Source organism: Abrus precatorius, unplaced genomic scaffold (genome assembly GCF_003935025.1).
Source record: "Abrus precatorius isolate BTA unplaced genomic scaffold, Abrus_2018 Scaffold9, whole genome shotgun sequence".
Lineage (NCBI taxonomy): Eukaryota > Viridiplantae > Streptophyta > Magnoliopsida > Fabales > Fabaceae > Abrus > Abrus precatorius.
The window spans coordinates 29,941,706-29,967,471 of NW_020874439.1; the positions used below are offsets into that span (position 1 = coordinate 29,941,706).

Consider the following 25,766-nt stretch of genomic DNA (forward strand, 5'->3'; position numbering starts at 1 on the left):
ATTGGATTAAAAAGATAATTTTAAAAAAATAATGTTCCATTCAAGTCCGTGTCATCGTTGAATTTACTTCATGAGGTATTATTTATTTTAACTCTTGAAAATTTAAGGGACGCAATAAAAACTCGAATATTAAAAATAAATTTATTATAATTAAATAAATAAATAATTATAAAAAAGTATTTATAAAAATATAATTTTTGAGAAAAAATAAATAAAAGTAATGGACTCTTTAATTCTTAAAAGAGAAAACATATTTTTTATATAATTTAAAATATATAATTATTGAGAATTTTGACATGGCAAACAATAGATTAACTATTATAAAGTTTATAATTGTAAACATAAGTATTTATATAAAAAATTGATATTTATATAAAGTAATAAAAAGAATTTACAAACATAAACATGTGAATATTTATAAAAAAAATATTAAAATCTTATATAAAATAATAAACATATTTATAAATATAAAAATAGATATTTATGAATTAAAAATAAAAAATTTATAAAGTAATAAAAGAAAGTTAAGTAATGTGATGTTTAAATTTTAGAACAAAATTAATAAAAAGTAAGTAAAAGATAAAATTATTATAATAATTTAATAAATTTTAATTTTAAAATATATTCGTCACTTCCTATAAATGAGAATAATTTATTAAATAAATTATTGTTAACTAATATATTTTTATTTATAATATAGATTTTGATTTAATTTTTAAATATATAGTTTAATTATAAAATAAAATGATTTTATTTTATTTTTATATAATAAATCTCATTGATAATATAAAATTATATTAAATGAAAATAACTTGTATCATGGTTTGAGGTAAAAAAACACAAATCTTTAGGCATATAATTTAAGATGTGATTTTGAACTTTATGTATATAAAAAGCAATTTATTTATTTTTATAATAAAAGATAATAATTTGGAATTAAAATAAATAATAATAATAAGAAGTTTACATCGAATAAAAGGAGATTTCGATTTAGTACTATAGTTTAAGAAAATGAATATGATAACAATAATGATAAAATATTAAATAAAGATGTGGTTGCAATTTGCAAGGTTTCTTGTGAATTGGGACCAAATTGGGTCTTCTTTCTATCTTCTACCTCTGTTACATTAGGTTTTCACTTCTCCCTCGGAGCTACGAATATCGCAAACCCTTCATAGATTTTCGTTCGTACAACTCGCGAATTCGAAAGACATCGACAGCTCCGCGTGAAACGGTACCATGTTTTGTTCCTTTCTGTGAGATCAGTATAAAGATTCATTTTTTATGGTTACCTTTGGTACCCCTTTTGTTGTTGTGTCAACTCAATTTAAAGCTAGGGTTTTGTGTTTAATGGTGCATCATTATTTCCTTTATTTATGTTTTTGGAAGGTGTTGTGGGTGCAGAAGATTTGAATTTTAGGGTTTGTAGAAATAGGTAAAGGAGTTTGGTACTTGTGCTCTAAGATTTCCATATATGCTGTCTGAGGCTAACACTGTACGAGTACATTAGAGCTTGTAATATGAGTACAAGTTTAATTTTGATGCACAATTAATGTATAAGGATTTTACATTGTCATCCAGTGATGTGTTGCTATGTCATTTAATGAGCTCTCTTAATTACAAATCGAGAGATGTCAAAGTCATTCAATGAAGTGCCAACGGTACATATCATTGGCTGATAGTGTAAAACTTTTGTAAATGGATGGAGCATTCGGAAAGAGATTTGTAGGATATGTAGTGGACTAGTGCGAACTAAGTTTCATTCCTATTGTTAGAGAAGGACTTTATTCTTTTCAATCATTTTTAATGGTGATAGCTTTTGTTGTTTGTGACCACTACCCTATGGAAATTCATATGGTAAACAAGGAGGGTAGGAAGTAGTGGAGAATGAGTTATTTGGATGATGTTCAATTTTTTCCACCTTTTGGTATTGATAGGTGATATTATCTTTTATCTTTTTCAGTTGTACTCCTTAACTTTTTTTATTTCTAAAGTGAAGTTTCATTTCTTTGCCAGTTCTCTTCTTGTCTGGTTTCCAATGTTGGCTACTAGTGCAGTTGCATCTTTGCCCAAATTACCACCAGGTAAATGATAAATTCCTACTTTTGTTGCATTTTGATTTTAACTTTTTTTTAGGTTTAGGAAATATGAGATGGGAAAAATTATAGTTGTGAGTCACTTTTATTTTGCATCACCATCATAAATCCATCACAGAGAAATCCTTGGAGCAATATTCATTAATGAATATGTTATTTGTATCCCTTTGATTCTTTATAGGTATGTGAGGACTTGGTGACAAAAGTGTTCAGTTGTGATGATATGACCAGAAGTTCAGATTGAGTCAATTTGATTGTTAATTTACCTGGAAACGAATTTGATATATGCTTTATTGCATTATTGATTGCTATAATCTCATGCTTTTAAAACATCCGCTTGTGTGTTAAAATCCGCATCTAATTTGTTGATTGCTCAATTGATTGGACTCAATTTAAGGCGAAGGTTTAAGCTGTCCCATTGTGCACATTTGCATCAAATTGGCTGCTTTCACATGCAATTTTAGATGTAAAATGCATTGGTATACATTATTTTTTTTCTGTTGGCATGGGTTATAGTAATCGATTAACATCTGCCCTCCATGCACTGATGAAAATGATTGAGAGCATAATTCAATTTTTTAACTTTTTTTATGATCATAAAATGATTGTATTTTTTGTGAACAGTGAGAAGAGTTGGCCACCGCATTGAAGAGAATGCCATTACCACATCTAGCATACCAAGAGGATTACAGACTATTAATAATTCAATATCTCAGAATTGTACACGGTTTCCATTTGGCCCAAGAACTCATTCTACTCAGACTGCAACTATAATATGTGCTGCAGCTTTGGTAATGTCTTTTATTCTTAGTTTATCATCTTTGATGCTTTCCTCTGCTCAAGATTGCGATATTTTCCAATTTCAGTAGTCTCTCAGTTTCCTAATTTTGAATATATTTTTTGTATAGATATTGTTTATTTTGTTCAGACCTTTAAGGCATACATAGTCTAAACACTTGGGGAAAACAGCTTCAGTAGAGGCATATTGTCTTTAATGGCCATTTAGGCTGGAAAAGTTCATATATTGTTTGTTGATTTTAACTCATGGCTTACTGCTTCAAGGCATTAAATATCATACATTTTGTGTACCGAAGATGTGTTTAATGTGTTATCTCCGTTCAGTCTGAGACTTTCTAAGCTCCTCGTGGTCACTTAGACACTTTTTATGCTGTTATTTTCCCCATTTTTTATGCTAAAACTACTAGAAAAATTCGACATATTGCATTCGAGATTTCTTATCTGAACACACGTTCTAAATGTAAAAAAGGCAACACCTTTGTCGATCTCCCTTTACTAATCCCCTCTGATATATACAGAATGCAAGATGTGGTGCAGAGCAAACTCAAACTGTTACTCGTGAGGCTCCTACAATCACCCATGTTCCTGGTAATTGCTGATGACTACCAACATTATTGATTTGTTAAATATGTTAGTTCACTCCCTCGTTGTTGCAGTTTACTTTTGTTTCATTTGTCAAGATTTGTGTATTTTTAACAAATAATTGAGGACCTATTGCCCCTTCTAAATGAAATTCTCTGCTCTTAAACATGGAAAACTGAGCAGGAATTCCTTCAAAACAAAGTCAACTCCATTTTGCTTTGTGTTTACTTATAGGAAAACACTATGAAAAAACATAAATGTTATCTATTACAAGTAGACACTTCCAAAGCATGTTCTAAATTCTCTATCATTGTTTAATTCAACATTCAGGCAAGGAGAAGTCACCACAACTCGATGACGGTGGAACTGGATTTCCCCCTCGTGATGATGATGATGGTGGCGGTGGAGGGGGTGGAGGTGGAGGCAACTGGTCTGGTGGATTCTTCTTTTTTGGGTTTCTAGCTTTTCTTGGCTTCATAAAGGATAAGGAAAGCGAAGACACATACAGGGATAACAGAAGAAGGTGAAGAATTGGCCACGCCAAATGCCTGCTTTGCTTGAAGTTTTTGGCTACTGTATTCTTTAATTTCCTTTTTCTCATATATGCATACCATATATTGCATTGGTTAACTTGGGGTACTATGGTTCAGTAAGATGGTGCATACACGCAGAATTTTGTATTATTACTTTACAAATTATAGTCCCTTTGACACTTTAGTATGGAAGGAAATGTAGTAATAATCAATATCAAGTAACATTAGTTTCTTGTTAATCTTGGTATAACTATAGTAGTAATGCATTTTCACTTGTGTTGCAAATTAGCATGATACTTAGATGGAGTTCTCATTTGTTTTAGTTTGTCATCTTTCCCTGTTGCTCACTACATATTCTTACATAATTATAGATTACTGAAAATTAACTTCAGTAACTGTTTAAATTGCTAAGAGAAAGTTTCAATTATAAAAATTTGAGCAAAAATTATTAAAAATTAATTATTGAATTCTACTAAATTAACAAAGATTTCTTACAAATAAAAAAGACTACTTTTATAGATATATAAATAATAATCACAGGTCAAATATTTCTTCATTCTTGTATTTAATGAATAAGTTAAATTAATGTAACTTTCTAAAGTTTGAGAATTTTAAATAGATAGTTATACTTTAAGGGTTGCTAAACTAATAAACTATTTTCAATTAAATTTCTTCGCTGCACTTTTATTACAATTCCGTCAAAATTGGATTAAAAACAACTTGATCCCTCTTAAAAATAAAGTATTTTGCATCTAGTTTTGCTGAACTCTTAACCCAGAGACCTAATTAAAAGACATTAGAAGTTTAAAAGTCCGAGAACAAACTTTTAAAACACAAATTTATATAGATTAAGATATTAATTTGACACAGTCACGTATTCAAACATTTAAAAATTACAACCATTGCTATTTTTTCGGATAAGGGTTTTGCCCAATATTATAGTAATACTAAAGATAAACTCAAGTAAAGGAAGAGAAAAAAAACACTGATTATTAAACCCTCAGAAACAATAAATCCAAATTTTAGTTAACTATAAATAAAATTAGAATCCAACAATTAAGAACCACAAACAACTGAACACTGATACTTTCGATCCATCTTGAGAAATGTGGTCCCCTAAATAATTTAAAATCGCCATAGTAAATAAATTAAACATGCATTCTTAATAATCCTTATCATTGACTTTCTCTATGTTATACCAAATAACAAACATTAGCAATAAATGTTAAATACCACCTCAGATATTTTATATTAATTGATATTCATCACGTATCATTTATATACCTAACCCACGTGATTATTTAAAGGATTAACGATTGCATTAAAAAATTTCAATTCAACACGTAGTCGTTAATGACTGTTAACGTCTTAAATGCATTTTTCTATTATTTAAAATGACTCTGCATCCGTTTTCTTTTTCCTTGAGTTATACACAAAATTGCTCAAGAGTAACAGTATTCACCACGGTGTTATTCTGATACCCACCAAATCTCCCCCCGAAAAAGAAAAGAGCTCTATACAAAAAAGCACGGTCACAATAAACCGAAAATAAAAAAATAAAAAAAAGCGAGAACAAATCAAACAGAAGCATCATGGATCTGTAATAAGCCCTCAGAAACTAAATAAAACCAATAGGTGATATAGTAAGAGGAAAAGGGTAACAATATTCCAAACATTGAACACGCCCCCCCTCTCCCCCATGTTAGCTGTCCGCACATAGGGTCACTGCTTATCTTGTTGGCCTAGTCCATGTAGTCTCCGACGTGATAGTGTTACCATAATAAACCTGCTTTGTGCTCTCATCCCAGTAAGCCTGCAAAAAAAATTGAAACTTATATGATCAAAATGTCACAATACAATATTTATGCACCAATTTCATGGTTTCAAAAAATATACTAGTAAATACAAAATTTCAATACTCTTGAACTGCTGTAGTTTCAACTTTCAATATCTACCTTGTTGCAATCAACACAACACTGGTTGGTTTTACTAGTATCAAGGAAATATAAGAGAATCCCAAGTATAGAAACGCAATATTTGCGCAAGTTTACCAGAGGAACATCCAAGAAGAGGAAACACCAAGTTAGCTCACTTAAAGCAGAAGAAATATAAAATTGTGTATTCAGAGCGCTTTTAACCCAGCCTCCTCAAATCCAATTTCACCTTCAATGTTTGCTTAAAAGCTTGCTTTGTTAAAGCACATAGGATAGGATCCTTAAAACAAACCTGCCAATTAGATGGGAGACCCTTACAGAGTTCAATCAGATCAGGCTGTTGCTGGTTATGCTCAATTGCATCTTGTGTACCAACAGATTCACTTGCTGCGCGCGCTCTCTTTCGTTTGACCTTCTCTCGCCTGTATAAAACATGTAATCTCATTATTGTGCATAATCTGGACAATGGCTGGATGTAAAATTGAAAGGTTTCTCGAGTCCCATACCAATCACCACCTAAAGGCTGAAAATTAGCATTATCTTTGGCCTCTCCACTTGCAATTTGCTTGGCATGCCACTCCTAAAAGCAAAGAAATTTGAGAAACAAAATTGAATCACTACAATGTTCTGTGAAGGTAAGTTCCGCATGCAAACCTCTATTTCCCTTTGGCGCTTTCTTTCTAAGACCTCATACACACTCTCAGGTTCTTCCTCTTCTTCAAGCAACTCCTCTTTAGCTGCCTTCCACTAATAATAATAAACAACCAAAAACAAAGTAGACAGGACAAATATTAGAAACTAAGATGGATTTTATGTTGGAGAGAAAATAATCCAGGTACTAAGAAAAATTAAAATATAATTTTATTTAAAAAGCTACCTTATCCACCAAACTTGAAACCTTCTTATTAGATTTTAATGAGGATCCAACTGCAACTGCTCGCTTTCTACGTCCAGCTGAGAAAAAGATGAGGAAAGAAAGTAATCATGAGGAGGGAACATTTCAACCAATACTACCAAGTAATTGTAACTGAATATCATCAAATCTGAAAAACTTATTTCCTACAACCTAGGAATATATGCATCTACTAGAATTGTAGGGTGCTTACAAGGCCAATAAATCAGGCCCCTATATTTTACCAGCTAAATTTGAAGCAGGTTAACCTACAGTAACACGAAACTTGCTCAGAATATGTACCTTTTGTATGTGCTTTCGATACTAATGATGAAGCATTGTTGTCTGCAGCAGCTTCAACTGTAGCTGGTGGCAATGAAACACCATCATCAACTGAAACAGTTGCAGGTGCATGGATTCTAGATGAAGACGGAACATCATTTGATGCCCTGTCAGCCCCACCAACACCAGAATCATTAATATTGATAGCAGGTATGGACTTTGTAACAGCTCCTGAAAAATTCAGAGAAATCAAATTGACGAAAAAAGTGACATAACTGAGTTGGACTAGAATATTCACCATAATAAAAATAGAAATATTTCACTATCAACTATTCTGCCGGTACCAATACTGACGTACCATCTTGGAGCTCATAATAAGAAACAGGATCAGTTGGATTGATCATAACTTGAGCGTTTTCACTATACATATTAGGAACGGCACTATTATAGTAAAGCTGTGCAGGTGGCATAGCAATATGTCCATATATATTACTGCTCGGGACTTCAGCTGCTGTCTGCCCATAATAATCAGCACTAGCACCAGGATAAGATACAGTATATTGAGCATAAGAAAAGGGCTGTCCTGTCTCTGTGTATGATGGGAGAGCAGTATAAGAAGGTGCTAGTGGATCACCAGGAGGAGGGGGGACCTGATCATTGTCAGGTGGTGGTGGTGGTGGCACCTGCTCATTATCAGGAGGTGGTGGAGGAATCCATTCATCATCCGGAGGAGGAGGAACAACAAACTCATCCTCACGCAACACAGAATGGTAGTCAACAGGTGGATTCAAATGAACCATTTGACCTGTTTGCACAAAATCCTTTGCAACTGACCCATCAGTGAGAGGTGTATTGCCTGAGGAATTCATATCTTCAACTTCCATGTCCACATCCATATCAACATCTTCTCCAACATTATACCCATGTTGATGAGTTGATTCCTCTGGATTTATAGTTGCTTCAACTTGTGTATTAACTTCACCTGTTTGCATTTTACTACCAGGGGAATCAGACAATGGAACATGCTGAGCATTGGTGGAAATTTTATTGTTGATATCTTCTAATAAAACTAAAGCCGAAGCACCAGCCTGAGACCCATCAGAAACATCAGAAGTAAGAAGGCTCCCTTTGTTTTCATTGGGATCTACGTCCAACTCATTTCTCGTGCCATTCTGTTGCTCACCTAATCCTTCAGAGACTGGGACATGTTTATTCTCAACTTCATTATGCACTATATTAGCAGGTTGCAACAAATCATCATTGATTAAACTTTCAAGTACTTTTATCTTTCCGTCAGAATGCACCCAGAATGGATGCAAAGATGATCCATGAGAAGCAAGAGACCTAAAATCAGAGAGCCTAATCTCAATCTCTAGCATGTACTTTGAGAAGGAGTCCTTGACTTGCAGATTTCCATTTGACCTGTATAGTATTATATTAGTTATTTAAAACAGGAAGAAATAAGTTTTTGACAGTATCAAATAATCAAACAAAATATTGCAAATAAATGATGCATAACAACTGAAATAATATACTTACTTTGTCAGTGATTTCAGCCTCTCTAATAAACTCTCACTCTGTTTGACGAGACGGGATGGAAAATCAGTGTCCAACTGCTGTTCTTCAACACTAAACTTGGAAACAGAAGAATGATCTCCACCATAACATAAATCTACATGACCATCATTTTTTATCAATTCATTTCCATTAATATCATTTATGCATTCACCACTACTTCCATTCATTTGAGACCCATGACCATACAATTCTTTATTAGAAGTCACAGTGGTTTCCAAAGAACCATCAACTGTGAATGCATCAGAAGTATCTTGCATCACAGCTGAGGACACATTGGAATGATTTACACCAACAACAGCACTCTCTATTTTATCATTGACAGAAGCAGGAGGTATCAAATCATTAGCCGACTGATCCACTTGAGACAAAACCTGGGGCACTTCCCATGAAGTTTCCCCAGTTTCAATGTTCCAGTAATAATAGCGTTGGCTTTCCTCATGCATCACCATCTTCCACCCAAAACCAACATCTGTGACAACTCGTTCATCAAAACTTTCAGAAACATACATTTGATCTTTGGAACCCACTTCATTTTGGAAATTACCAGTAGCACCATGAATTTCATTTCTTTCACTGCATTCAACATCAACTGATGTAGAATTTTGTATTGCACTCTCTTGTCCATTATTATGAGCAACAGGATCTACAGAGACACTGTTGTCTAAATCTTTCAATCCTTCATCAAGTGCACCTCTAGCCTGACAAAAATAAAACACCTCAGTATATGTAGTACTTAAAGACATAGCTTAATCATTATTAGATTAAGTACAGTATACAATCATTCCACAGACTATATCAAATAGTGCAATGAATTGCAAAAACAATTATGCACAGGTCTTATTTTTAGATAACGAGATAAATATGAACATCATTACACGGGAACAAGTCCTAGTAAAATGATTTCCAATCAAAGTATTCATCAATTGAAAATAATATGCCTCTGATAAAACAGGACAGTGAAAAAAAATTACAAATTTGCTAACTAATGCAAGAGACACAGATAATTGGTAATTTATAGCTGAACCAGGAATACAGGATCTCACTCTCAAATAATGCCAGTCTATTATGCCCAATCCGTAAATTATTAACAAAGGAATTGTAAAACCACACTAACATTGAACCAGGCCCAATATGGACATGATCCCCTCATGCCATAAGAGTCAAGAGATAATCAATTACGGAGATTATTATATCAATTTGAACACCACACAAGGCCAGCCACAAATATGAGAATCACTGAATCAGACACATATTTGAACGACAAAACAAAACTTCTGAATTAAAATACACATGTTGGCAGTACAATACCTCTTCATTGAGCAAGAGGCTCTCTGTTTTCATATCATTAGGCTCTTTGCTTGACCCCCCATCCACTTCATCATCACTATATTGCCCAAGTAATAGCAGGGGATTCTGTGGTGGTTGACCTGAAGACAAAAAGGCAGCATGTTAGAAACTATGAAAATACTGGATTATTAACCATGTAATAGCAAGAAAATTTGACAAAAATGCCAAAAAGATTAAAAAACTATAAAAGACAAGTGCTGCAAATGACAAGAAAGACAAAAGGAAGCTTAAGGATGCAAATAGATTCACAAGCATTTTAGCTTGTATCATCAGAGTCACCACCTGTTACAGATGGGAAATGTCAGTAAGGCACCAAGCAAATAAAGCCAGAAACATACGAACCGATAAAACTTTCTACAGTCTGAACCTTCGAAATCCCCTGATGCAGCCAAAAGGAAGGGAAAACAATTGGGAGTCATTCATATTTCAATGTGGCAGGGCCGACCTCATCTGAAATGAATGTTCCCAAGACCACAGCAGCACTACAGTCTGAGAAAAGTTTCTTGGGGCAAACAACAAAACATGTCTTGTACATATAGTTCCATATTTCCACCAATTAATGTTGAGCACTCATGTCCTCTAAATATAGTCCTTTTGAAGAAAACTGACAGAACCCACCTGAAGAAGAGGGTGAATTGGGTAAGCCCTCACGATGTTGTGAATCGATATCTCCTCCCGCATCACCATGTACAGTGGAGCCACCCAACTCTCCTGGAGAGGTATAAAATTAAAAACTAACACTTAACTGAAATACATTAAAAACCACGTCCATAATCTGAGACACTAAGTGCATTTTTGTTTGCATTTTAAAATAAAAAAATTGGTATATTTTTTTTATTTTAAAAAGAGAAAAATCCTTTTAAAAATACAAACAAAACCTTTAATAGGTGCATTATACTCAAGACTCAACGCATACAGTTCAAAATCACTAATCTAATACCGCAGAACATATCTTATGTACTACTCCAGAAGTCATTTGCACGTTCAAAAGCATTGCACTGGTACCAATTTTTTCTAAAATACACACATAAATCTATGGATTTACAAACTACCACAGTGGAATGTAGATAAAACTCTGCTCACATGTAAAATTCCAAACTTTTATTTGCCCAAGACAAAAGCTGAAAAGCATAATATTTTTTTATAAATAATACAATATAAGATAAGATTTATTACAATATGTATAATATTTGATTCGACAAGTCTTCAAATATGAAATTAACAAATGTACATACAAATTTTAACAAGATGCAATAAAACCATAGAGCAAAAATAACAACATAATATAACAATTTGATTCATCGTCTCATAATACTAAGTTAACAATTTTAATATTCCTTTCAGTTTCAATTAAAAAAAAACATAAAAGTTTACAATTACAAATATATGGACGAAATTAGGGTTTCCATGTTGGAAGCAATCCGAAAAATAACCTCAAAATAAATAAAAATTGATAAAAGAGCTTAAAGGAAGGAAAGGGAGTGAATACCAGAGGGTTCCGCGAAAAGATCGAGTTTGACTCTGCGACCAGCGTTGCTGAGAGCCGCAAGGCGACGCTCTTTTCTCTTCCCCATTCGATTCCCTCTTCCAATTTCGATTGAATAAACGCTTCGAGGCGTCAAGTGTGGAAGAAACGGAGTTACGGTTTCTAGGGTTTACGCGTTGCTAATGCTATCTTTTGCATTTGAATCTCTGATACGAGAAAACCCAAAACAAAGAAGAAAAAGAAGGGTCGGGCCACGGGTATCGGATCTTGAATCTTCGGATGTGGGTTGGGTCTCTCCAGGTTACGTGTCTGGACTCGTTCATACAATGCGTTAGCTACCTTTTTTTTATTTTTTTTTAAATTGACAATTATGATTATTTTAATATTTTAAAAATTAAATGTTTTTTAGACTACTAATTTTTATTATTTATTATATATATTTAATATAAAATTAACGATTATATTATTTTATGAATAAATGATAAAAAATATCCTTTTTTAAAGTATCATAAAAATTATTTCGGTGTAAATAATATCTTTATTTAACATGTGTTCAAATGAAAATAAATAAAATATTGTAAATTTTATTATAAAATAAGTAATCAACGAAAATTTACATCAATTTACGAATTGAAATCATAACACGTGTTATACTTAGTTCAAATGACTCATGATGTGATGCATAGCTTTTGTGTTCTTGATTAGGTTTATTTTTTATTATTTTTTTCTTTTACTTAAGATGAACTCTCTTAGATTTAGATCTCTTAAAATTGTTTTGTAGTGTTTCTTGTTAGTTTTGAGCTTTTTAAACCTGTATAATATATAAAAATAATAAAAAAGTAAATATATTTATTATTTTGAAATTGAAAATATTTAAAAGTTTCTTTATTTATTAGTCAAAAATATATAAACAATAAACAATTTTTATTTTAAGTTTGCTTTATCCTTTTACTCCTATTCATCTTTCTAATTATTCTCTTATGCAGTTTGTAATATAAGAACGAATGAATTTATTATCAGTCTAAAATATTAATTGTTATTCTTTTTAAAATTTGTTTATGTAAGACCTTTTTTTTCATTAATTAAATTAATAATTATATTTCAATAGAAAATCTTGAATGAGAAGTGGTATTACACATTTTTTTAATAATAATAAACACTTATAGTAAACACTAAATAAAAAAAATTCAGTTTTTTGATCTTACAAATATACCACTTGTTTAGTTTTTTATAAAATTAATTATATATTCTTATCTATTACTATCTTAGTACTTTATAAAGTAAGAAAGTATTAAATAAAAAAAAAGTGTATGATTTATCTTAATTTTAGTATTATTCTAATACTTGCTATTGAATTATTTTATATTATAATGATTTATCTTTTACAATTTAAAAAAATAAATTAAAAAATACCTAACCGTATAAAAAAGATGTGTGTGTACTTCTGAAGAAACTTTTGATACGGTGCGGTGCGCGAGTGAAGATCACGCGGACTAAGTGTAAGCTTCGTTGCGTGGGTTTCAGTATTGGTAGAGTTAGGTCATTTTTTATTTCACTTACAAATTTAAACTTTAAAACTTTATTAGAAAAAATAAGTGTTGATATTGTTTTTGAATAATATCAGAATAGACTAAAATGAATTTTAACATTTTGAAATGTCAAAAGCAATCACTGTTTAAATATTAGTTTAATATTTGTCAAACACAAGTATTATTAAAGTATAAATATTTTATTTATATAATAAATTTAAATTCATGAGATGCAAATTTTTATTTTAAAAATCAAAAAATATCTAAAAATTAAAAAATAATAAATTTGAATGCTGATTTCTTGTCAAATGAATAAATTTTATAATTTTTTATTAAAAAATAAAATAACAAACATTTTATTGTATTATTTTATTTTAATAGTATTATATTTTAAAAATATAAATAAATATTAAATTTTAAACAACATATTTATAAATATTTAAATTATACAAATTTAAATATAAGTCACTTTCTACGTTTACAAAGATTGAGGACGAAAGAAGGTACAACTTTGATTAGCCTTCGGTTGTCTTTTTCATCAATAATTGAGATGGGATATGCAACGAAAAACAAAAATTGTTAATTTTTTTAAATGAAAAATAATCACTTTTTAAAACTCTATTAATAATAAGTTAGAAAAAATAATAAAATTTTTATTTCAATTGCTATAAGATAAATTTCGTATAACTTTAAATAATTGTTTATATATGTGAAAAATTTTCAAAAAGTAAAATATAAATGAGTAAGTATGACATTAAATAAGATATTAAGTATTCAATAAGAAAATTTTAAAATTGAAAAAAATAAATTCTAAAATAAGCTAATAGAACTAATATTATTATGGGATCCAGCTCTTGTTTCATTCAAAGAATATAATATATATATATATATATATATATATATAATTATTAGATGAAAAATAATAGTTGACAACAAAAGGAAATGCATTCTTAAAGTTAATTTTTTGTTGACATTTAAAGTTTGAAATCAACATATATAATTAGAGGTTAAATTTAGTGCATAATTAATTTTTAAAATTTTTACACGGTCAATAAGTTAAAATACATTATGAATGTAAATTTTATATCATATTATTATAAAAATTAATAACTCTTACTGATATAACAATTCATTACACTCTCATAGTGTTTTAATTAAATTCATATAATTATTTACTTTTATTATTCAATTTTTCTTTTTAAGAATGAAATCTTGATAAGTTAATTGTCAATTCTAACAAAGTTCTCGTGATTTTAGTTTGAAACCTTGACTGTTGTTAAGTGTGTATTTGAACTTAAAATTTTCAAATTGTGATTTAAATAGAAGTTTATTTCTTTTAACTTCGGTTCAAATCATAAATTTGAAATCACTGAATATGTAAATTAATTAATACAGGATTGATTTAATTTAATTATTAATCTTGGACTTAAGTTTTAGATATGAAATTACGTCAAATTTTCAAAAGAAATTTTTTAATTCTTATAATAATTTTATTTCTTAAAATAAAATTATTTCTAATAAAAATAAATAAAATTTAGAAAAAACTTGTGAAAATCCAAATATACTCTAAATAGTATGTTGATTTAGTTGACAAGAATAAAAACATTACAACTACAAAATTTGGGTTCACCTTTGCCACTTGAAATCTCTATTGGTAGTAATAGGACATTTCCCTTTTAGTAAACTTGTGGGGAAAAAAACTTAGAATAAAGTGGTGATAAAACACAGTCACTTTAGTTTTACCCCACAAGATAATAATAATAATAACAATAATAATAATAATAATAATAATAATAATAAACCTCTCTTTATGGCCACCCAATTACCATTTTAGACTAGTAGTTGTTTCCCAGGAAGAAGAGAAGTTCTACCTACTTAGCTCTGCATTCTTCTTGCCCTTTTTTAACTATCAATTCCAAAATATTTCCTCCTACTTTTTAAAAGGTGTTGCAGCATATATTATCTAATAAATAAGTGTTTATTAAAATGTGTACATTTGAGCTTAAATTGTCATTTGTGTTTTATACTTATCTTTTGAAAAGGTTTCTATAGTAATATTAAAATATATTTGTAATACTTATATTTTAGTTTCTCAATTTTTTTAATGTCGTGGTTCATACATTTTGACAAATTGTTATTAGTCATTATTACTATTGTAATCTATTAAGGGTTTGTCATAAATTAATAAATTAATCTATGGTTAGATCACTTTAGTGACAGTGACTAAAACAAAATTTTATGAAAATAGAAAAATATTTTTTCAAAAATATAAAAAAATTCTAAAATGTGAAAATATAGAATATATTTAATTCTTAAAACCAATTATTAAAAATAGAATATATAGAAAAATATTATCTTTATCTTGCTTATGGACATTCTTCTCCAACCTCTTGGATTGATTTTTGTTATAATCAGGTTGAAGATTGTAGACTATATTTTTTCTAAGACATTGTATCATATGATAAAAATTCTAAATATCACTGTGTTTTCTTTATTGCGTTGCATGCATTGCAGGCGAAAGGTGAGAGTTTATTTCAACAACCTCACTATTATAACATAAAAAAAAGTCTTCTGTTTTAAACATGAGTGTTGCTTTCACTTGTTATTTCTTATTTAGTAATAAGAGAAACACAAATTATAGGGAGCTATCATTGGTTTATTTGAATAAGAATGTATGAAGATCATAAAAATTGAATTGTTATGGCTATTCATATAAAACAAAGTCTTACATCTCATTTCTTCAAGGTAATATATATATATATATATATATTCCAAGTGCTCTTTGTACCTTATTTTTTTCTATTTTAGAATGAGGTACCATACCCTTCTAAAAGTTGGCGATGAGAAATTCATATTGAGTTGATCAGGGACCTTAAGATATACCAATTTCTTGCTAAGTTATTTACATCTTTAGCAATTTAAAAAATCAGTAAAAATATATTTTCTATTTTAAGGTTTTAAAAACTTTTACGTTTTTAAAAAGAGCAAAAATATTTGTAAATTTTAAAGTTTTACAAGGATGTTTTTATCTATACTCTATTTTCTATCTTGGACATTACTTTTTCTCTCATTTATCACATGGGATTGTGTAAAAAAGAAAAAAAGAAGAAGCTTACATTAGCTTATGAAAATGAATAGAAAACATTTTTTTTATAATTTTATTCAGACAGTTCAAAATCTGTATTCTGTAAGATGGTAATTTTAAAAAAAGAAAATAAAATATATTCTTTTTGGTGGAACAAGCAAAACAAAGTATACGCACTTATAATCTTTTATAAATTATTAAGCAAAATTAATTTTAACAATTCACATACAATTATATGATTAAAACTAAATTTTCTCATTGAAACATTAAGAGTCGAAATTTTCTTATTGTAAAAGTAAATCTCATTATACAATGTGTATTTAGAATCACATTAAAAAAATTATAAATATCAATTTAATAAAAAACATAACTATTAATATTCAAGGAAATATTTATGTTAGTTCAAACATGAATTTAAACATAATATTAATGTATAACTTTATTATTATTTATCTTAAAAGTTACAGGATAGCAAAAGCAAAGCTTTGGAGTTTCAAACGAAAATTTTAAAATGTAGAAATCAAATCTAAACTTAAAAAAAACTACAAAGATATAAATGTATTTAAACTTAAAAAGTTTTAACATTTTGATATTCAATTCACCTCACGAAAAACTCTTTTTAGTAAGAAAGTTGAAGTTAACTTCAAATTTATATTTATATATGTTTGATATATGATAGTTGCTTGGGCCTTGTGGGTTGTACTCTATCTGTCAGCGACCATATCACTTTCGTCACCTTAACAAACACAGATTCCTCAATCATCCTCAGTTTCTCAATCGTAACTGAAGGCCTCGCTACTGAAAACTCTTTTCCAAAGCTTCTAAATCCTCTCTCTCTCTCTCTCTCTCTCTGTTTGTTGATCTTTTGCCTCCAAGGTTTGATTTTTCTCCCCACCCACTTCAGTTTTTTTGCTTTTTAATCCTAGATGAAGCTGCAGAATTTGATTTTAACGAATATTTTGATGTGGGGTTCTTGAATTTTCAGTAAATTTTGTTCCTTTTTTTTGTGTTTGTTTGTCTCTGGATCACATGGATCGATGAGTTTCTCATGCAAATGAGTTAATGAATATGCTAACGGTGACTTGTATTGAAATCAAAATCTAATTTCATGTAAAGTTTATAAATTTGTGTTCTTGTGGTTTGGGGTTGTTGACTTTTGAATCTGATAATTGCTTCTGGAATTTTGACATGCTTTGTGTGTGAAGCTGCATGTGAGATCATGGATTTCTGTTTATCAATTATTAGTAATTGGTGGTTTATATGATCATGGATTTATTGAAATTTTAATTTGTGATATGGCCAATGTAGCCTCATCTCATCTTGTGGAATAAGGCTGGTTTGTTGTTGATGTTGTTTTATGGATGGTTCTATCTGAAGTTCCTTAATCCTTATTAATTTCTTAAATTTCTGACGGTTTATCATGGCAATTAGGGCAAATCTATTTCAACAACCAAACATTTGGAACAATTTTAAGGATGTCTGATAGCATGTGTAGAAACTTGCATTGAATTGCAAACTTATATGCGCAACTTCATGTGTGCTTTAATGTGAGAAGAATGCCTTTGAATGGGGATGCTTTTAATATGCTATGATATGTATTTGCAATTTGATTCTGACCATGGTTAATATACAGAACTTGTTGTACTGTTTTGTTTTTCAATTTGAGTACTTTCTAATATCAGAATGTGATGGATATTTTATTTCAAATCTGAAAACAGATTTTTTTCCTCCATTGCTGCCTTTCAAATTTTGAAGATCTTGCCACTTGATATTGGCTACCAGAAGTTGGAAATGGTTAAAAGGTTCAATTTCCTTGTGCTTGCTTATGGTGACTTTATGAGGAATGAACTCAGTGGAATGTCTAACTCATTTATTCTTGAAACAGTTATGGAGTGTTCTGATTTGCAAGAGATATCATGTTGCAGTGCTTAGAGGGAATTAAGCCTTTATTTGCTTCCCTATTGCGTTGTTGTGATATTGATATCCTTAACCAGCCAAGAGGCCTCGAAGATCCTGAACTTCTTGCTAGAGAGACAGTGTGTATGCTATTAACCTTTCTTTGTGGTTATGATTCATTATTTTTTACTTCTGTTCGTACAAAATTTAATTACAAATGGATTTTTATCTCAACCAATGTGTGTTGATTGAGAATGTGTGCTTCTAAAATTCCATCATATCTTGTGTTATTCCATGATTTCCCTCCCTCTTATTTTGAGGGAGTGTAATTAGTGCTGATCAACACGAAGAAAACCAACACCATAGAAGATGTGATTATCTAGTTTGAATGCTTGTATTGCTGATTCCGTTTAACACTTGTGTTTGGAAATAAATACCTAATATTTGTACTGAAGATAGTACTTTATTTTGCATGTGTGTGCAGTCAGTGTGAGTGAAATAGAAGCACTTTATGAGCTCTTTAAAAAGATCAGCAGCGCTGTAATTGATGATGGGCTGATTAATAAGGTTTGTCTTCTTTGTCATTGGACAACTTGTGTTAGGGCATATTATATTCATTAGTTGAGCTTTTTTCTTTGAGGAAAGAAAACATGTATTGCCTATTAATTTTAAGCTACCATTCCATTTCTATTCCACAAATTCTATTGTTCTCATGTCTTGTCATTTTCTTTATTTAGAGCATTTCAAAACTCTATCAGACGTTATATTCAATTTTTAGATACCATATGCAGGAAGAGTTTCAGTTGGCATTGTTCAAGACAAATAAAAAGGAAAGTCTGTTCGCTGATCGGGTATTGCTCTCCATTCTTTCTATCAGTTTATTATGCAAATATCTTTGTTTTAAAGCATGGAAATCTCTTTCTTTGATCATTTCAAGTTAATGCCAATACATGTGCAAAGAAAATATTGGTTTTCCTCCTTATTTTTACTTTGTATTATTGGATGTTGTGATCTTGCAAATTGGTGTATGTACATGCTATGTCCACTAGAGTTACTTATTTGTTTGTGGGTAGTGCTTGATAATTCATTGAACATGAAATTACCAAAATTATGTTTTACTCACCTTGAAAGGATTATAATTTTAAAAAGCAGCTACTGTGAATGTGTATTCATGTTTGTATGTGTAACTAAAAAGTGAGATGACAATTTGTAATTAGGATTCCAAGTTGGTCACCTACTATTTTATCTGCAAAAGTAATATATGCAGTCCCTTACTTCCATCTTCAAGAATATTCACTTTGCAAATCAGTTCCCTTACTTGTTTTTTGTTTAGTAACTTGTTCAACGATTGATTTATATTATTCAACTTTACGTGTTTCTTGTTTTGTAACTTGTTCTGCGATCAAATCCTATTACTCCTTGTAGTTAGTATCTCATATGATCTTCTGTCTAACTCTCTTAGGTATTTGATTTATTTGACACAAAGCACAATGGGATACTGGGTTTTGAAGAGTTTGCCCGTGCTCTCTCGGTTTTCCATCCAAATGCCCCTATTGATGATAAGATTGAATGTATGTTGTTTCTTTATCTATAATTATTATTTTAGCACAAATTTTCTCTACTTCATCTTTTAACTTTGAGAAAAATGCACAATTGGAATGAACTAATAAAGTGTTTAATTTATTTACATGATTTTTTCTCTCAAATAAACAAAAAATAAATCCGTATAATGTCATGTTTCAGTTTCCTTTCAACTGTATGACCTCAAGCAGCAGGGTTTTATTGAAAGGCAGGAGGTACTTAGTCTTCTTTGGTCCAATTCTATATTTTTTTCTCCTCATTTGCGACAAGCCTGATTTTTGGTTGGTTTTGTATATAGGTGAAGCAAATGGTAGTTGCTACACTTGCTGAATCTGGTATGAACCTATCAGATGATGTTATAGAAAGTATAATTGACAAGGTGCTACCCTATTCTGCCACTTCAATTTCTAATTGTGTATAGGAGTCTTCAAAGTCTCTCTTTCTCTTTCTGAAAATTCACTTGGACAGTTTTAACAAAAAAAAAATGAACTTTTTCAGACTTTTGAGGAAGCTGATACAAAGCATGATGGCAAGATTGACAAGGAAGAGTGGAGAAACCTTGTTTTGCGCCATCCTTCTCTTTTGAAGAACATGACCCTTCAATATCTCAAGTAATTCTTTAATTTATATTTTCTAGTCAATATCTGTGGGTACTCTCTCCAAAGTGGAGAGAGAACCAAATAACATTGTCCTTTATAACAACTGGTCGTGGTTTAAATCATAGTTAAGAAATGGGACTTCGTCCCTACTTTCTTGGAAACTAAAATTGACTGCAGCACCTTTGGTTTTAGTATACTATGAATTAATCTACAAAGATAATGGCATCACATTATGTGAACTACTTCAGCTTCAATCTCTAGATGCATACTCCTCAATTAGATGTAGATCATAGCACATTATATGAAATAGCTCCTTTTTAATTTCACAGTGCATAGTACTTTGATATATTTGCAGTGAACAGCTACTATATTTTTTTCTTTCTTTCTGTTTTTTGTTTTTTGTTTTTTGTCTTTCACTGGCCCTTTCTGATATCCATTTTTTAATGTGTTTGAGCAGGGACATCACCACAACATTCCCAAGCTTTGTATTCCATTCACAAGTAGACGATACTTGAAGGTCAAGTTTTTACTTGATGATTTCTCCTATGGTTTCTTTGCCTTTTGGTTGCTGAGCCACCTCTTGTCTAAAAAAGGCATGGCAGATAGCCTTGCTTACCTTACATTAGTTATACCTTGGAATAAGATTTGTGGATTGGTTTGTTGTGGATAATTTTCATTTTTTCTTGAAACTATCAGACACCTTGTGTTTCTCATATTATCGAAATCAATTCTTCTCAGCTCTAACACAAACGGACCCAATATTGCATAATTGTTAAGTAAGACGAAAGATTGTGTTGATGTACTGCTGCTTCTAATGATATCAACATAAGGAGAAAATAACATAATTTTAGTTGCACTTGAAAATATAAATAAACTAGTCTTTCGTAAGTTAAAAAGAACTTATCTAAGTTTTTAAAAAATAAAATAAAAATAATATTTAAGAAAAAGAGAAATATAAGTTAATTTTAATTTATGAAATATAACGGTTTTTTTTTAAAATTTTTATGCTTTTTTATTTTAAACAATAACTTACCTATAAGTTCTTTTTCCCAATGCCATGAATGCAAGTCATCTTCAATAAATCAATTTTAAAACATTTAACATAAGTGGAAAATGGAAAGTAGGAAAGCTCAGTCTTAATTGATGTATAAAAATTTTCTTAGGTGCCAATGTCTAATTTTATTCACTTAAAAATATCTGCCGGCACCCACAATGGTGCTCTCAACATCGTTTCTACGATTTCAATAAACTAATTGTGTGGTTTCAAGCTAGCTTTTTTTTCCGGATAATGAGATACCAATCAAATGGTTGGCTATATTCCCTAAAACTCGCCTAACGTTAGAACCACGACAACACAAACTTTGGTGTTTAGTCATTTAATCCCTTTCAAGAGAAGTCTGGACCCAAGAGCAAGAAGCTGGAAATAACAGGCTTGCTTGTATTTTAATTCGGAGCATTCAATTTCTGCTTGACAGACATTGGGACTTTCACAGGGCCTTAAGAGAAGATTTTTGCCGATGAGGATACCTCGCAGGTTTGGAAATGTACAGCTATTTATACTAGTCAGCTTCTATTTGGTGCTTTTCTCTTTTGTCAGCAGCGAAACGTACAGAGAATGCATGATCAAGACTACATAGTATAAATAGCTGCGTCCGATGTTTCATTCACAATTTAGACAATCTACTTATATTTACAGACCATAAACATCAATCCTGTCATTAATTTATTTTCAAAAGCTATTTCTTTAAAAATATTAATTTGCTTAATTATACTTTTGAATAAAAGTTAAATATATTACGTTCCTTCTTTTTTTTAAAGGGCGGCCTCGTTAGAAATCTTCCTGGGCACAATAAGAAAACGGCAGAAATAGATTCGATTACTAAAGCTAAAAACAAAAATAACCTAATCCGGGATCATAAAATAAACTCAACTAAATCCAGAAAATTATAGCTAATTTGAATTAAATACTGTCATCAATCCAAGATAAAAAAAAAAAAAAAAAAAGCACCATAGCCAAAATGTAAAGACTCCCCCGCATTATCAATAGTTGCTACTAACAAGCAAGCATGTTGTCAAATTTAATCGACTTCTTCCATCTTGCTACCCTCGGCGTCTGCATCGGCCTCCTCTAGTGGGGGCATGTCAGCATCTGCATCAGCGGCATCCTCGTCGATGCTGAGACCAAGCTTCAACATCCTGTGGATCCTGTTACCGAAAGTGTTTGGGTCGTCTAGGCTGAACCCAGAAGTGAGGAGGGCAGTCTCGAATAGCAAGAGGACAAGGTCCTTCACAGATTTGTCATTCTTGTCCGCATCAGCGCGCTTCCTCAGCTCCTCCATGATGGGATTCTCAGGGTTGATTTCCATTGTCTTCTTGCTTGACATGTACCCAGCCATGCTGTTGTCCCTCAATGCCTGAGCTTTCATAATCCTCTCCATGTTAGCGGTCCACCCATACTCTCCAGTCACGAGACAGCATGGTGAATCAACAACACGATCAGACACCACAACTTTCTCCACCTTGTCACCCAATACATCCTTTATCACCTTGCAGAGACCATCGAATCTCTCCTTGAGCTCTTCCTTCTTCTTTTTCTCGTCTTCACTCTCGTCCAGTTTCAATCCTTCCTTGGTGGCAGAGACCAATTTTTTGCCCTCAAATTCCTTCAGCTGACCAACAGCATACTCATCAATAGCATCAACCATGAAAAGAACTTCATACCCCTTCTTCCTCAGCTTCTCCAAGAAGGGAGAATTCTCAACCGCTTTCTTGCTTTCACCAGTAATGTAGTAGATATCGTTCTGACCTTCCTTCATCCTGGTCACGTAGTCCTTGAGGCTAGTCATCTCATCACCACTCTTGGTAGAGTGGTACCTCAGCAACTCAGCAATCTTTGTCTTGTTCTGAGAATCCTCATGGATACCCAGTTTCAAATTCTTGGAGAAGGCCTCATAGAACTTGTTGTAGTCCTCCTTGTTCTCGGCAATTTCAAAGAAAAGCTCAATGCACTTCTTAACCAAGTTCTTGCGAATGACCTTAAGGATCTTGTTCTGTTGCAGCATTTCTCTTGAAATGTTGAGTGGAAGATCCTCAGAGTCCACAATACCCTTAACAAATCCAAGATATTCTGGAATCAACTCCTCACAGTTGTCCATGATAAAGACACGACGAACATAAAGCTTGATGTTGTTAGGCTTCTTCCTGGTATCAAAGAGATCAAAAGGTGCTCTCTTGGGTACAAAGAGAATAGCCTTGAACTCCAATTGACCCTCAACAGAGAAGTGCTTGACAGCCAAATGCTCTTCCCAATCATTGGTAAGACTCTTGTAGAAAGCAGCATATTCCTCCTTCGTAATCTCTTCTGGCTTCCTCATCCAAATAGGCTTTTGCTTGTTCACCAATGACCACTCATGAGACACCTCCTTAATCTTTTTTTTCTTCTTCTCCTCTTTCTCCTTTTCTTCGTCAACATCCTCCACCTTACCCTCCTCATCCTTCTTCTCTTCCTCGTCCTCATCATCAGAAATCTCCTTCTCAGTAGTCTTCTCCACCCAAAGAGAGATTGGATAGCTAATGAATTCAGAATGCTTCTTAATCAAGTCCTTCAATCGGCGCTCCTCAAGGTACTCAAGCTGATCTTCCTTGAGGAAGAGTGTTATCTTAGTACCCCTGCCAAGATTCTCACCAGATGTATCCCTTGTGACAGTGAATGACCCACCCGCTTGCGATTCCCAAACATACTGCTCATCATCATTGTGCTTAGCGGTAACAACCACCTTCTCAGCAACAAGATATGCAGAGTAGAAACCAACACCGAACTGCCCAATCATGCTGACATCAGCACCAGCAGCCAAGGCTTCCATAAATTCCTTGGTACCAGACCTTGCAATAGTACCCAGGTTGTTCACCAAATCTGAAAAGGAAATAAATCCCGTCGTTAACCATAGATTACCAAGCATACACTGCAACAGAACAGGTTTCACAAGCAGCTGAAAAGTATTCGTAACTTACCAGCCTTGGTCATACCAATACCACTGTCAACAATGGACAGTGTGTTGTTCTCCTTGTCAGGAATAATGTGAATAAACAACTCTGGCTGCGCATCGAGCTTGCTCTTGTCCGTCAAACTCTCAAATCGGATCTTGTCCAAAGCCTACAATAACATATAATCACTATCATACACTCGTCGATAAGAACTTATGCACTGACGAATAAACTATTAATCACACAAACACAATTTCTAGACGTCAAAACAGCCAAAACCAACATCGCCATTAACAACCATACATAACAACCCAAATTGTTTTAATCAACTCAATTTCGTACAATGATCCTGTTCTTCCGAATAAATAGGCATCACTATTCCAGTATGAGAAAATCACCTAAACAAGTACGTTATGATATAGCAAATTTCACAGACAGCATGATAATATTACGAAATATAAACTCAAAACAAGTTAAACAAACTCAAACGAACTCATACGAAGATAAAAACTATAAAAACGAACAAAAACCTCACTATTTCAGACAAAAAAATTCAAAAAAATTAGTGTCAATTTAGAATTAAAATAACCGATTTCTCCATCTAAACTCAACTAACTAAACTTAATCCAAGATATAAAAGCGCAACTGTTCGTTAAAGTAAATGAAAAAGTAGAGAAAAAAATCAGATCAAAAAAACGAAAATGTCTCCGAACTAAAACCAAACAGAGACGGGAAAAAAAAAAGAAGAATAAGAAAACTTACATCGGAGGCGTTGCTGATGAGTTCGCGAAGGAAGATCTCCTTGTTGGAGTAGAAAGTGTTGATGATGAGACTGAGAAGCTGGTTGATCTCAGCCTGAAAAGAGAATGTTTCAGTCTCCGCCATTAGTGATCTATGCGAGCGAGAGAAGAGGAAATGAGGTTAGGGTTCAGAGAAAGAAATGAAAATGAGGCGCTGGAGGAGAAGTGAGAGGTTAAGTTTATATAGGGAGGAGTTAACTAGGGTTTCTAGATCCTTCTATGACAGATGCTTGCTTATATAGTGATGACTTCATTTCTAGATCCTTCTTTGACCGACTCGTCGTTGTTAAGTTAAACAAAGCCTTGGTTTGGTTTGGTTGGGCCAAAGTTCAAAATGGGAATCGCATCGCACCATGGTTCACGCATGGTCCCATTTTGAATCTCTTTTTTAAAAAATAAATAAAAAAGTATTGAATGAAAATTATTTAATGGATTAAATGACTAAAAAATATGTAATAATAGTAAAAAGATATAATTAAGTTTATTTTTTAAATAGACTAGTAAAATTATTTATAAAATAAAAAGATCTCGTAACTTTTAAAATTAATTTACGAACAATTATTCTAAACTAACATTTAATTTATCAAAAATTAACTTTTAATAAAATTTTCATCTCTCTTAATATTTTAAATAATTTATATTTACATAAATAACTTTAACATTTTTAAAAAAATTTATGTGACATATTTTAATTAATTTTGTAACTAATTTACTTAATAGAACATCCATGTTTTGTCAATTAAAAAATATTATATTGATAATAT

The 25,766-nt window shown here is 31.5% G+C and overlaps 4 protein-coding genes across 10 annotated transcripts; 2 read left to right on the top strand and 2 right to left on the bottom strand.

Annotated features, from left to right (window-relative positions):
- Positions 1 to 1,044: 1,044 nt before the first annotated feature.
- Positions 1,045 to 4,329, top strand: LOC113849280 (protein YELLOW LEAF 1, choloroplastic-like). Its single transcript, XM_027479064.1, has 5 exons — positions 1,045 to 1,234; positions 2,017 to 2,084; positions 2,721 to 2,887; positions 3,413 to 3,482; positions 3,807 to 4,329. The coding sequence occupies exons 2-5, from the start codon at positions 2,039 to 2,041 to the stop codon at positions 4,001 to 4,003; spliced, it is 480 nt and encodes a 159-aa protein (XP_027334865.1). The 5' UTR covers positions 1,045 to 1,234; positions 2,017 to 2,038; the 3' UTR covers positions 4,004 to 4,329.
- Positions 4,248 to 11,756, bottom strand: LOC113849278. 6 transcript variants are annotated; one of them, XM_027479059.1, is made up of 11 exons: positions 11,532 to 11,756; positions 10,661 to 10,753; positions 10,004 to 10,122; positions 8,657 to 9,393; positions 7,476 to 8,539; positions 7,139 to 7,348; positions 6,821 to 6,897; positions 6,598 to 6,690; positions 6,450 to 6,523; positions 6,236 to 6,365; positions 4,248 to 5,822 (listed from the first exon to the last, which is right to left on the bottom strand). In XM_027479059.1, the coding sequence occupies exons 1-11, from the start codon at positions 11,614 to 11,616 to the stop codon at positions 5,739 to 5,741; spliced, it is 2,766 nt and encodes a 921-aa protein (XP_027334860.1). In that variant the 5' UTR covers positions 11,617 to 11,756; the 3' UTR covers positions 4,248 to 5,738. The 6 variants fall into 6 exon arrangements, with proteins under 6 accessions (XP_027334860.1, XP_027334864.1, XP_027334859.1 ...); XM_027479063.1 differs by having other exon boundaries at positions 10,385 to 10,753; positions 11,532 to 11,736; XM_027479060.1 differs by having other exon boundaries at positions 5,541 to 5,822; positions 6,262 to 6,365; positions 11,532 to 11,734.
- A 5,071-nt stretch (positions 11,757 to 16,827) lies between these two features.
- LOC113848847 (calcineurin B-like protein 3) lies at positions 16,828 to 20,958 on the top strand. 2 transcript variants are annotated; one of them, XM_027478198.1, is made up of 10 exons: positions 16,828 to 17,018; positions 17,861 to 17,944; positions 18,028 to 18,182; positions 18,523 to 18,605; positions 18,830 to 18,889; positions 19,501 to 19,609; positions 19,782 to 19,834; positions 19,918 to 19,998; positions 20,118 to 20,230; positions 20,676 to 20,958. In XM_027478198.1, the coding sequence occupies exons 3-10, from the start codon at positions 18,059 to 18,061 to the stop codon at positions 20,731 to 20,733; spliced, it is 681 nt and encodes a 226-aa protein (XP_027333999.1). In that variant the 5' UTR covers positions 16,828 to 17,018; positions 17,861 to 17,944; positions 18,028 to 18,058; the 3' UTR covers positions 20,734 to 20,958. The 2 variants fall into 2 exon arrangements, with proteins under 2 accessions (XP_027333999.1, XP_027334000.1); XM_027478199.1 differs by lacking the exons at positions 16,828 to 17,018; positions 17,861 to 17,944 and having other exon boundaries at positions 18,043 to 18,178; positions 18,817 to 18,889; positions 20,676 to 20,951.
- A 422-nt stretch (positions 20,959 to 21,380) lies between these two features.
- Positions 21,381 to 25,217, bottom strand: LOC113848987 (heat shock cognate protein 80). Its single transcript, XM_027478475.1, has 3 exons — positions 24,965 to 25,217; positions 24,230 to 24,371; positions 21,381 to 24,131 (listed from the first exon to the last, which is right to left on the bottom strand). The coding sequence occupies exons 1-3, from the start codon at positions 25,085 to 25,087 to the stop codon at positions 22,297 to 22,299; spliced, it is 2,100 nt and encodes a 699-aa protein (XP_027334276.1). The 5' UTR covers positions 25,088 to 25,217; the 3' UTR covers positions 21,381 to 22,296.
- Between the last annotated feature and the right edge of the window lie 549 nt (positions 25,218 to 25,766).

Excerpts from the sequence above, each read along its gene's own strand:
- LOC113849280 (XM_027479064.1), top strand. The coding sequence starts at position 2,039 with ATGTTGGCTACTAGTGCAGTTGCATCTTTGCCCAAATTACCACCAG. Across the intron at positions 2,085-2,720 it reads TTTGCCCAAATTACCACCAG|TGAGAAGAGTTGGCCACCGC; the intron begins GTAAATGATAAA and ends TTTTGTGAACAG. Across the intron at positions 3,483-3,806 it reads TACAATCACCCATGTTCCTG|GCAAGGAGAAGTCACCACAA; the intron begins GTAATTGCTGAT and ends TTCAACATTCAG.
- LOC113849278 (XM_027479058.1), bottom strand. The coding sequence starts at position 11,616 with ATGGGGAAGAGAAAAGAGCGTCGCCTTGCGGCTCTCAGCAACGCTGGT. Across the intron at positions 10,123-10,660 it reads CAATTCACCCTCTTCTTCAG|GTCAACCACCACAGAATCCC; the intron begins GTGGGTTCTGTC and ends TTTTGTCTTCAG. Across the intron at positions 7,349-7,475 it reads TTATTATGAGCTCCAAGATG|GAGCTGTTACAAAGTCCATA; the intron begins GTACGTCAGTAT and ends TGAATTTTTCAG.
- LOC113848847 (XM_027478198.1), top strand. The coding sequence starts at position 18,059 with ATGTTGCAGTGCTTAGAGGGAATTAAGCCTTTATTTGCTTCCCTATTG. Across the intron at positions 18,183-18,522 it reads TCTTGCTAGAGAGACAGTGT|TCAGTGTGAGTGAAATAGAA; the intron begins GTATGCTATTAA and ends ATGTGTGTGCAG. Across the intron at positions 19,610-19,781 it reads TATTGATGATAAGATTGAAT|TTTCCTTTCAACTGTATGAC; the intron begins GTATGTTGTTTC and ends GTCATGTTTCAG.
- LOC113848987 (XM_027478475.1), bottom strand. The coding sequence starts at position 25,087 with ATGGCGGAGACTGAAACATTCTCTTTTCAGGCTGAGATCAACCAGCTT. Across the intron at positions 24,372-24,964 it reads TCATCAGCAACGCCTCCGAT|GCTTTGGACAAGATCCGATT; the intron begins GTAAGTTTTCTT and ends ATGTTATTGTAG. Across the intron at positions 24,132-24,229 it reads TATTGGTATGACCAAGGCTG|ATTTGGTGAACAACCTGGGT; the intron begins GTAAGTTACGAA and ends TTTCCTTTTCAG.